General features: G+C 39.6%; 1 protein-coding gene across 5 annotated transcripts in view; it reads left to right on the top strand.

Annotated features, from left to right (window-relative positions):
* The window catches only part of tbkbp1 (TBK1 binding protein 1), a 139695-nt gene extending 130329 nt beyond the window's left edge, over positions 1–9366 (top strand). For all 5 annotated transcript variants that reach the window (XM_043674871.1, XM_043674869.1, XM_043674873.1 and 2 more), the window contains 2 exons: positions 3–427; positions 5733–9366. In XM_043674871.1, coding sequence (XP_043530806.1) covers positions 3–427; positions 5733–5861 — 554 coding nt within the window. In that variant the 3' untranslated portion in view covers positions 5862–9366. The remainder of the gene's footprint in view (positions 1–2; positions 428–5732) is intronic.
* Positions 9367–11991: the final 2625 nt, after the last annotated feature.

An 11991-nucleotide genomic window follows, 5' to 3' on the forward strand; every position in this document is an offset into this window, starting at 1 on the left:
AGCCCATCTCCAACCCTCTGGCCACGTGAGGCAAGTTGCATACTCCAGCTACCCCAGGAGCATGGGCCACCGTCTCCGGACCAACTTTCAAGGGCGTCGCAGTTACTCTGAAGTCAGTGGTGTGAAGGTGGAGAGCCACACAATGCCATCTCGACTGCCAGCAGATGACCAAACCTCACCAACGCACAGGCAGTACCTTGCTAATGATTACCTGAAGGTGCCTGACAGTCCAGACATTGGCCCATTCGAAAGGCAGATCGAGTCTGAAGATGAGGATTGGATGAACCATAGTCCTCCTGGCACTTTGGACAGGGGAATAAGGAGCACTTCCTCCTGTACAGCGCTCCCAATCCCAGACACTACCATGAATAGGAGTTCGACCGAGTATTCCAGATCAGAACATGCGCAGTCATGGCCTTCTATCAATGTAGGTCTGCAGTTTTACTGACCCCAATTGACTCTTTTCTGTTTCAAAAATATATTTTATTCGTACAAAATATCTTCATATATACATTATCACAAATGCACTTCAGTTCTGTACAGTAGCATATCAAGAAAACAAACAAACATTGGAGTTTAACACTATCCAACAAACAAACCGATGGCATCTCTTACTTGAATCATGTGTTTGAGGCACCAGGAAGATCCCGATTGACACCAATGGAATCTTGTGCAATTTTTTGCTGGATTTCCATTATCGAGCAACATTAGTCTGTGTTTCAGTTCAGATTAAGATTGTGCAGGTGTTTAAAAGATGTTTCTTTTTTTATTATTGATGGAAGCAGAAAGGATTAATAAAGCATCTAATAAAACTTGCAAAATTTGGGAAGGAGAGTAAATAGTGAAAAACTGGCTCCTCTCACTTGTAAATTTGATAACAAGGGAATAAAGAGCAGTGATTATCCACTGGGCTAACCAACAGGAGAGTTAGGAAATGGAAAGGCACCATTTCTTCTTAGCTGTGCTGATTTTCTGTGTATCATCCACCCAAAATAAGTACAAGCCATGAGGTAGATTGTAGGATTTTTAGTTCAAGTTGCCTTCAGCACAAATCAGCTTTCCACAAATCCTTGCTCTGATTTCTAGGAAGAAAATAACAAACAGACTGATCCAGCCACAAAACCCACATTGTTGAGGGTGAATTATTCACAACAGTGAATTTGCATTGCTATGCTCATATAAAAAAAGTAGAATAGAACAAAACATTATGGATGCTGGAGATCTGAAACAAAAACAGAAATTGCTGAAGAAATTCAGCAGGTTTGGCAGCATCTGTGGGAAAAGAAACAGAATTAACATTTCGAGTCCAGTGACTCTTCATCTGACCTGTTAGCAGCTGGGAAAAAATGGTATCTATACTGAAGCTAGTGCAGTGAGAGGGGGGATGAGGAGGTGAGTGGATAGGTGGAGACAGAGCCAGAGACAGAGAGAGAGAGAGAAATTAGATTAGATTACTTACAGTGTGGAAACAGGCCCTTCGGCCCAACAAGTCCACACCGCCCCGCCGAAGCGTAACCCACCCATTCCCCTACGTTTACCCCTTTACCTAACACTACGGGGAATTTAGCGTGGCCAATTCACCTGACCTGCACATCTTTGGACTGTGGGAGGAAACCGGAGCACCCGGAGGAAACCCACGCAGACACGGGGAGAATGTGCAAACTCCACACAGTCAGTCGCCTGTGGCTAAATGAAAGGGGTGGCTAAACAAAGAGATAATGGACACCAGACCAGGACAGAAGAAAAGCAGAATAAGATAGAATAGGAGCTAAGAGTGAGAAAGTGGGTTAGCTGTGATGAATGCAACATGTGATAATGAGCCTAGGAGTTCATGGGAATGGGTGACCGTGCTAAAAGCAACCCACATTATAACAGGGGTGGGGATGGGGGTGGGTGAGAAACATGGACAGGTGGATTCAGGCTGTACAGTTATCGAACTTGATGATGAGTCCTAGAGGCTAAAAAGTCCCCAAGCAGAAAATGAGATGTTGTTCTTTGAGCTTGCGCTGAGGCTCCCTGGAACTCTGCAGCACACCTGCGACAGAAATGTTGGTGTAAGAACACGGTGTTGTGGGGAATGGCAAGTAACTGGAAGGTCAGGGTTATTTTTGAGGACAAAGAGTAAGCATCCTAAAAAAGTAGTTCCATCATCATTTTGATTTAGCCCCCTCTGACTCTCCCTCACCTTAATGGGCTTTGTAAGTTAGTCAATTGGAAAACCGCAAGTGATTTACTGGCAGTGGTTAATATTTGGTGATTTGGTGATGGGGAAACAAACTATTCAGTTTTGTGTGAGAGCACTAGAAAAAGAAAAGTAGGTTGCTTCTTTGAGTGCCAGGACATCAATAACTATACTTTAGAAAGCTTTTTGAGTTTTTAAAAGGCTCACTTAGAAGCTGACCACAGTGTTTCAAACTAACTTGAAAATTCTCTATATGTTCTAAAAAGCCATTTCCATTCATTTAAAATTTGATTATTCACAGTGGGAGATTGACACTTGGATTAGAAAAGAAGTTCTATTTTAATGATTAATTTTCAGCAGTATTAATCAAACTGCACCTAATACCAAGTTACCGTTCCTAAATAAATATAGTACATTTTTATGAATAAAAAATACTTCTGAAAATGTCTCATTATTTTAATTTGCAGATGTATTTTAATAAAACGTGAAAGAAAGTCTTCAAACAGTAAACTTGATTCTGCAATATTTTATCAGAAGGAATATTTGAAGCAGAAGCAATAACTTTATGCAAAGGATTTATTTAAGCAGCGTCAGACTGAGCTGGTTTTTTTGAAAGGTGTTTTATCTAACAGATAGGAGGCAGTAATGGGTCATTTTCTGTTGGCAAGTTGTAACTTGTGGAGTGCCAAAGGAATCAGGGCTGGAGCCTCAACTATTTACAATATATATTCCTCAGTTCAATAAAGGGCCCCAGTGTATGGCTGCTAAATTTGCTGATGACAGAAAGATATGTAAGAAAATAAACTATGAAGCGGACATAATGAGGATGCAAAGGAATGTAGACAGGAGTAAGGGAGTCAGCAAACATTAACAGATAGAATATGCTGTGGGAAATTGTGAACTTGTTAACTTTGGAAGGAAGAATTGAAAAATAATATACCGTTCCAATGCAGAGAGAACTTTGGGGTATGGAGACGTCTGGGTGTCCTGGTGCATCAATTACATAAACCTAGCATGCAGATACAAATAATGAGAGAGACAAATAGAGTTTTATTGATTTTTGCAAGTGAAATTAAATATAAAAATAATGACATTTTGCTACAGTTGTACAGAGTGCTCCACATTTGGAGCACAGGGTATGGTTTTAGTTATAACCAGCTCAGAAAAGGTTACATAGCACCAAGCAGGGGCTCTTATCTTCCAAGGAGAGGTTAAACAGGCTGGACTTTGCTCCATTGGAGTATAGAAAAATAAAGTGATTTTATTGAATCATATAAGATCCCAATGGGGCTTGACCAAGTAGATACTACAAGGAAGTTGTGGAGGACACTAAAGTAGGGGCTGCAATTTAAAAATAAGGGGCCTTCCATTTAAGAAGGAGTTAAGGAGAATTATTTTTCTCAGAGGATCATGATTCTTGGAACTCTTATCCTGAGAGAGCAGTGGAGATGAAGTAATTAAATATTTTTAAGGCAAAGGTAGATAGATTCATGACTAACATGGGAGTCAAAGGTTATTGGGAGTAGGCAGGAATGTGAAGTTGAGGTGACAATTGGCTCAATATGACCTTATTGAATGGTGGAGCAGGCTTGAGGTATTGAATAGCCCATTTCTGCTTCTAGTTTGCATTTTTGTGGATTTGAAAATTGGAAAAATTTGATTTAATTATTCTTGACACGTACCTAGGTACAGTGAAAAGTTTTGTTTTGCATCTAGTACAGGCAGAGCATACTATACAAAGTGCCTTAGGGTCATGGAACAAAGCGAATGGGCTGTGTGACCTATGATTTGAGGGCTGCTCCTCTTACAGATAGGAATTGACAACTACACTCACAGAGACCCATGAGTACAAGTGGACAGGGAAATTGGATTGTCAGACTTTTGCAATAATGGGTGCTATTCTGATATCGAGGGAAAGGAATATTGTTAGGGAAAGGTGGGAGAAGTTTTATCAATGTTTAGAAATTGCCGTGGTTTGAACTGGCAAAAATTGAGCGCATAGATGTTCAAATTGGGTCTTTGATTATTTCATTGTAGAACTAAATTGTTACCTATGTTTGCCTTCTTTGCCATCTTGTTTCGTCTCATATTTTATTTTTCTAATTATGGAGATCTATGTTGAGGTAAGATGTAATGAATCCCAATTGCATCCCACTTAAATCTTTCATCAGCATAAGGTTAGATGCTAAGGATAGGTAACCTACTTTTCCATGGATATAACTGATACATAGTTCCGATAGGATCACAGGATCAGAAGGAGTAGCCTGCTTAAGGTGCCAAGGGCAATGTTAAAAATCTATCTTAGATTAATAAGAATTGTACATACCAGGATTCAAACTGTTGATTTCCCCCCTGACCCTATAGCCTGGTTGTACACCATGTGTTTTTGTTTGATTTGCTCATGTGATGTGTCAGCATTTCCTACCTAATTCACCAGAAATCAGTTAAGAGTCAGCCACATTGCTGTGGGTCACATAAGTACAGCTGAGTTCCATCCCTAAAGGGCATGAGTGAACCAGGTGAGTGTTTACAATAATAGGCAGTTGTTACATAGTTGCCAACTTTTTTAAATTCCAGATTTTTAAAAAGTGGATCTGCTGTGGTGGTATTTGAAACTATGTCACTACAACATTAGACTGTGATGATGAATTGCCAGTGTGGTGGCATTATCACTGCACTACTTCCTCTCCATAGAGTCACCCATGATGCCATCACCCCAAACCCTGATCTGGAAATGATCACTGTCTTTGAAATGTTGGAGCACTGGAAGAATGAGTGTTATTCAGTGCAAATATTTAATCATGAATAATTGTTATAATTGTCACAAAGCGAGTCTCTTTTTTTCTGAAAGCTATTCCTTGGCTCAAGGAGACTCTGTCCTTGATTTTTTTCAGAGGGGCAATAAACTGGGCTGGGCTCCGATCAGTCTGGTTTGGTGCAGAAATAAAAAGGATTTTGAGAGGCCTTTTGTTTATATGTAAACAGATGAGACTTCAGGCCAAAGTGGTCATGCTTTAGAAGTGACCTGTATGATGAAAGGAGAGTGGCCAGCTCTCTAACTGACCTGAGCTAGCAGTTTTAGTTCAATCTTGAACTGGAAAGTTCAACAGGGAGCTGTGTGAAAACTCTCTCTCTTTTCTGCCCTTCAACTTCAAGCGTGTGTTCCATTTATACTGGTTTTTAAAGGGTCTTTGTTTATTGGGACTGTTGTGTATATTTGGAACAGCATAATTAAGTCTAGTTGGATAGGCTGAGTTCTGTAGGGGTTCTTTATTCTAGTCTTTGTGTTTCATTGTGTAACTTTGTGATAAATCTTTCTCTGTTTTAAAATCTAGTTGTCAACCTAACTATCTTACTCTGGGTAATTTTTACTGTACAGTTACCAAAGCAAATTGCAAAGTTATGGTCTGGGGTTGCCTGCTTAAGAATTTTTTGAGTGGTTTGGCTTGGTCCATAACATAATTGATATCAAGGCAGTAGATCTGTCAATAAACATTTCACACAGTGAACATTTTATGATTGACTTTTTTGTTCCTTACTCCATGCTCAGCTTTGGATGGAAACGGGAGACTCGGACATCAGGAGCTGCCCACTGTGCCATTTAGCCTTTCCCCTCAACTACCCAGATGATGCCCTCATAAAACACATTGATACTCACTTGGAAAACAGCAAGATCTGATAGCACTGCTCCTCACTGAGTCGTGGAAGGATTGAAGAAAATGAAGAAGCAAAAGATTGTCTTGAAAAACTGATACAAGAGAGCAAATATTGCAGAACCAAAAAGGAAGCAAATGTTCCACTTGCTAATCTAATTTTACTTTCTGTTGGGGTTGGAGGGAGATGACTATGTGTCTTGAATGAACCTAAGAAAGAGATAGAAATGCTACTTTGAAGGCTGCTCCACATTTGAAGAATAAAGATAAACATTTTTGATCAGTTGCCATCAAACATGACAAATGATATGTCTTCCAGTGAAATCAGTTTACTTCCAAAAGCAGAATACTTGAAGCTTGTTCAATGTGAAGCAGGATATGCTGGAACCAGTAGCTGGAGAATGAAGTTGTCCCATTGCAAAATGAAAAGGGGCAACCGAAAGGTTAGGTCTCGATGTTAAGTTAGGAAGCCTATCGCTTAACGGCGAAGATTGAACTGGTGTAGTTCATTATTGGGATAGGTTTCCTGAGATACTTACACAGTTGGCTTCTAGTTATTGAGGTTTAACAAAAATATGATTTATAGTTGAGGAATGGGGAGTTGCAGAACATCTCATAGATTGACATTGGGAAAATGCAGTCCATAACCTGAAGGACAAGTGCATCAACATCACAAATTGTCCTTCTTTATTGTCCTCCCCATTGATTCCAGGTTGGAAATTCTATTTATGGTATTGAACACCTTGGTGAACCACAGTAGGAAATAAAACAAATTGAACTTATTAATATTGACTATACACATGGTTCAAAGTTATGTAACATTGTCACATGCATGTCTCTTATTCACATTTCTTGACATCTGACGCCATACACCGAAGCTGTTACAGGCCAGCGTAAATTCAATCTCTATCTGTAACAGAATAAAAGAAATACTTGCATTTATATAGCACCTTTCATGCCTACAGGACTCTCCAAAGCCAATGAGGTACTTTTGAACTGGAGTCATTGTTGTAAGGTAAGAAATACAACAGCCAATTTGCATACAGCAAGCTTCCACAAACAGCAGTGCAATAATAAACAGATAATTGCTTTTTTGATTGAAAACAACAAATGCTGTCGATCACAGTGGGTCAGGCAGCATCCATGGAGAGAGAGCAATCTAACGTTTCACGTTTAGGTGACTCTTCATCAGAGCCAAATTGCTTTTTTAATATTGATTGATGTGTCAATATTGACCAGAATACTTAGGATAACTCTCTTGTTCATCTTTAATATAATCACAAGACATTTTACATCTATATTTATCTGAGAACTAATGGGTTTTGGTTTTATGTCTCACCCAAAGGCAGCACCTGTGGCACTGCAATACTCCCTTAGTGCTGGGCTAGACTGTCGGCTTAGACTTCTGTTTCATGTTTCAGGAGTAGGAACTAGAAACCTGTAATGTGAGAGTCGTACCAACTGAGCCATGAGGGAAATAGTGATGTGATTTTCCTTAACCTCACCAAGCTTGGTGGAAATTTCACTTTTCTTGTAGATTACGTTCACATGCATGCACACATACCAGTGAAAGGTTTAAACGCCAGTAGGTCGAGCAGCACACTGAGCTTCTGATAATCTAAAGATTCCAATGACTGACAACAGAATGAGAGATTAATTTAATGGAATTTCATATCTGCATGTCATGTTCAAATGTATACATAATATGAAAATCTTACAACTTCAACTTTATCCATAATAAATTGCTATGTTTGTATGTATGTTGAAAACTGCCTGGATAATCTTGTTACACTGTGCTAATGTATCCCCGCAGTGGAAACACTGAACTAGCAGTGACCGAAAGAAAATTTAATTACGGCTTGGCAGGTCTTTGAAGACAGTTTCCATTATAAATATGGCATTTACAATAGAAATATAAAATATAAGAGCAGAACCAGTAAACTTTAAATAAAATTAACCTCTGTCTGTGCATCCCTGCTTAGATGGTGCCTGAGGCAGTGAAGGGCTCTATATAAATGCAAATTATTTATTGCTTCTAGTGCATATGAGCATGTATATATCACCTCAGATTGGCACTGCACGGTGCACAGACGATGGTATTCCTGATGAGAAGATGCAAAACACAACAGGTTGAGAATTTTGACTTCCGCACTAGATTCGCCAACGTACTCCTTTGGATAACCTCGCCTGAGAATGAAATCACCAGCTGGTGGCTCTTAGGGGTGGATTCATCTCCTCAATCAACTGAGGTTACCATGAAGCATGGTGACCCTCAGGTTAAACCACCACCATTCATCTCTCTCTCTCTCTCTCTAATGAGAGATGAGCTCTATGGTTCTCTGGAACTATGGCGACTTTACTTTTACTTCCAAAATTTGACGTTAAGTATTTATTGCATAATAACATAATTACATGCATAGGAACAGGAGTAGACCGTTTGACCCCTTGAGCCTGTTCTGCCATTCAATGAGATCATGGCTGATTTGTGGTCTAACTCACCTTGGCCAATAGCCCTTCTGATTCCCCGTCTACTGGGTAGCCTTAAAACTCAGACTTGACTAAAAATTTAGGATCTTGATGAAAGGTCAGCCCCTCATTTCAGGAAGGCAGAATGCTGTTAATAAAGCTAGATGTTACTGGCATTCTAGATTGGAATGTCACCCTCTTGGCTGGATGGACATAAAGTGGTGTTGATGTCAATGTGTGTGGCTCAAGCTGTTTTAATTTTCGGCAACCTAAGAAGCATGAATAGATACAGAAAGGAAAGAAAATTAGAGGGAACTCGTAAAGTCCTATTCATGTTGCTCTTTTTTCAGTAACACAGTGAGAGAAAGTGAGTCTGACACCCAGGGAAATGCCTTTTGTATGAAAGAAGAATTGGCTGGTAGCAAGTTGCAAGACTTGAAGTCATTTCAAGCGATTCTAATGTGATCATAAAGATGAGGGCTGGTTTATGTGGTAGCAAGGTTCCTGAGATTGCATTCCAGTCAGCTCCCAGCCAACTGTTGTTCCCTATAATGTATGCAAGACTGTGAGAGGCTTTAAATTTGAACAGTTGGCTGCTTTACCAATTCTCATCTTCCGCTTCACCGCCAAATGTTGCTGTTAGGGTTTCTGTCTTCCGTGCCCCCTGGGGAATTTTACCATTCACTTTGCATCTTGCACTCTGCCAGAAATTTTGTTACTGTCCATTTTGTATCTCTTATTTCCGCTGCTTGCTTCTTAACTTCTGCTGCCAAGTGGATTGACGTCATGTAATGAGAGAAGAGACTTGATACATAAGTAGGACTGATGAGAGCCTTTCATGTGAGAGGAGAGACCACAGAGGAGGTGCATTTGCTACACGTGGCGCAGGTGTTTATGGCCTAGTAGCTGTTATTCTGACAGGTTTATCTTTGGTTCAAGTGAAATAACATTCTAGTTTTGGCCAAAGTGATGAACTACATGTGGTGATTGTAACAAGTGAACCTCATAGAATATGAGTTCCCTGATTGGCGCTGTTAATCTGGAGTCCTGGCTGACAGATATAAACAGGAATGTCAGAGGTTCTGTTCACTCTGAGAGCTGGCTCTGAGTGAGCTGGATCAGTGTCAAGGACTCTCCCGTGTAAATAAAGGGTGACTTCACGATGGGATACAGGTCTGTGTGGAGTTATTTCACTACAAGATACCTATTCTAATTCAAACTGATATTCAGTTCCAAAATGCACAATATAGTGCAGTCCTGTAAAGTTTACAGACCAGGAATTTCCCAGGTTTATTCCTTTGTCTGTGTTATGTTAACTGAGCTCAGGTATGGTAGCTGTTGGGACTCAAAAAGTGTGGCGCCTGAAAAGGACAGTTGTTCAGGCAACATCCGAGGAGCAGGAGAGTCGATGTTTTGAACATAAGTTCTTCACCAGGAATGATGAAGAGCTTATGCTCGAAATGTTGACTCTCTTGCTCCTCAGGTGCTGCCTGACCAGCTGTGCTTTTCCAATGCCACACTATTTGACTCTGATCGCCAGCATCTCCAGTCCTCACTTTGTCCTAGCTGTTGGGACTGATCAGTTGGTCCTGGGCTGAAGTTTGGGATTCAAAAATTATATCGATATCCTGGAAATTTGACACAGGAAAGCCAACTGTTTGTGTGATACAATTCTGAACATCAGTTGGAAATTTTTTTTGTCAATTTACTCTTCCGTCACTATTTGGCTTGTGGTAGGGTTCCAGAATGATTTTTGCTACAGATGTTTTGTAGTACTCTGATGGAAGAATTGTGTTTTCAAGAAGGAGTTAGATATGTCCTTAGGACTAAAGGGATCATAGGGTATGAGAAGAAAGCAGGAACAGGGTTTTGAGTTGAATGATCAACCATAATCACACTTAATGGTGGATCAGGCTCCAAGGGGTAAGTGGCCTGCTCCTATTTTCTATGTTTCTTGCCTATGCATCAGAATGTTCTGGTTCAAATCCTGCTTCAGGGCTTGAGCATAAAAATTAAGGCTGACGTGGTGCTATTGGTGTCATCTTTCAATGAGATGTTAAGCTGAAGATGTTAAGTCTGGTGGATGCAGAAGGTCCCATGACACTGCTTTGAAGGACAGATAAGTTGCCTCTGTCAATAATTATCCCTCAATTCACTTCACATAAAAAAAACAGATTTTCTGGTCATTTACTTATAGATGTTTGTGAGAGCTTGCTGTGTGTGAATTGGCTGCACTCCTTCCTGTATTGCAGCAATTCAAAAGTATTTAATTGGCTGTAAAGTACTTTGAGACATCTGGTGGTTGTGGAAAGCTTTATATAAATGCATACCTTTCTTTGAAACTTATCATTGGTAAAATATTTAATCCCAATCCATACAATTGGAGTATTTTGGGTTCCAGAGATTCTTGTTTGCAAAGGTACACTCCAATGCAGAAATCGAAGTTTCATTCTTTTGTGTCAAATTAGTCATATTAACTCTAAATAATCTATTTGCTTGGTCTTCCGATACCAAAAGATTCAAGTTCAGTGGACGTAAATTGAAAGGACCAGCATAGCCGAACTTTAATAACTTTCCTCTGTACTTTTCATAATAAGTCTTATTTATCCTGAAATTATTATTAAGTGGGAGCTTGGAACTGACGTGCCTGGAGAGCTGATTTAATGTTTAACTGCCAGAGCATTGTTTTACATTCTGCAGTCTAAAACTGTGGAATGAATTCTTCCTTACTGTTGAAACTTTTGATTTGAATTGTGCTTCATGCGACTGTCCACTTACTATTTTTTAGGGTGATCTCCGTCCCTGCTGTTAAAACAACTTCAGTTATGATTAAAGAAAATGAATATCAAATTGAATAAAATATCCAACATGCCAAATGAGTGCCAACTTTGTACAAGTATAAGGTTTTGCCTTGAGTAATGAGGCTAGGTTTTCACCTTTTCATTGAGATGGGGAGTGAAGAAACAATTTTCAGAGACTTTCAGTCATAGTTTCATAGATGTGTTCCATATCGTTGGATGCAAAGAGGTTCGTTCATGTAGTTTGGCACTGACTACTATTGAATAAGTTGCCAATGAAAAGTCTTCTGCTCAATCAGTAGCCTTATCTTTCCTCCAAACCCTAAAAGATTAAGAATTTTTTGAAATGATTACACACAAACATGAGTAGGCCATTCACCCCTCAAGCCTGTTCTGCCATTTAATTATATCATGATTGATCTGCACTTCAACTCCATTTATTGGCAATTTCCATGGCAAGTCAAAATCTATTGACATTATTCTTAATTTCGATAACTTATTGCCTTTCTGGATGAAGGTTGTTCCAGATTTCTTTTTGTGAAAGAAACGCTTTAAACGAGCACATTTAGGCTCACATTCATCAAACATAACCTCACAAACAAAATCTTATTTTAAGATTGTGTTTCCCCAAATCCAAAAACAATGTGCATGGATGTTTTTACTTTGCGCAGGTTAAAGTTCATTTCACAGGGACAGAATCCATTATTTTTGCAGATTTTGGATTTTATAAAGATTGACTTGTAAGGCCGATTAGCTCAGTTGGATAAGTGTGGTGCTTAACAAGGACGCAGGTTCAATCTGCTTACTAACTGAAACAGTTCCTGGGGCTTGCCACTTGGCATATTGTGATATCGTCACATTATTGAGCCCTGCACGAATATGAACATATTAT

This window comes from Chiloscyllium plagiosum, chromosome 33, assembly GCF_004010195.1.
Source record: "Chiloscyllium plagiosum isolate BGI_BamShark_2017 chromosome 33, ASM401019v2, whole genome shotgun sequence".
NCBI classification, from domain to species: domain Eukaryota; kingdom Metazoa; phylum Chordata; class Chondrichthyes; order Orectolobiformes; family Hemiscylliidae; genus Chiloscyllium; species Chiloscyllium plagiosum.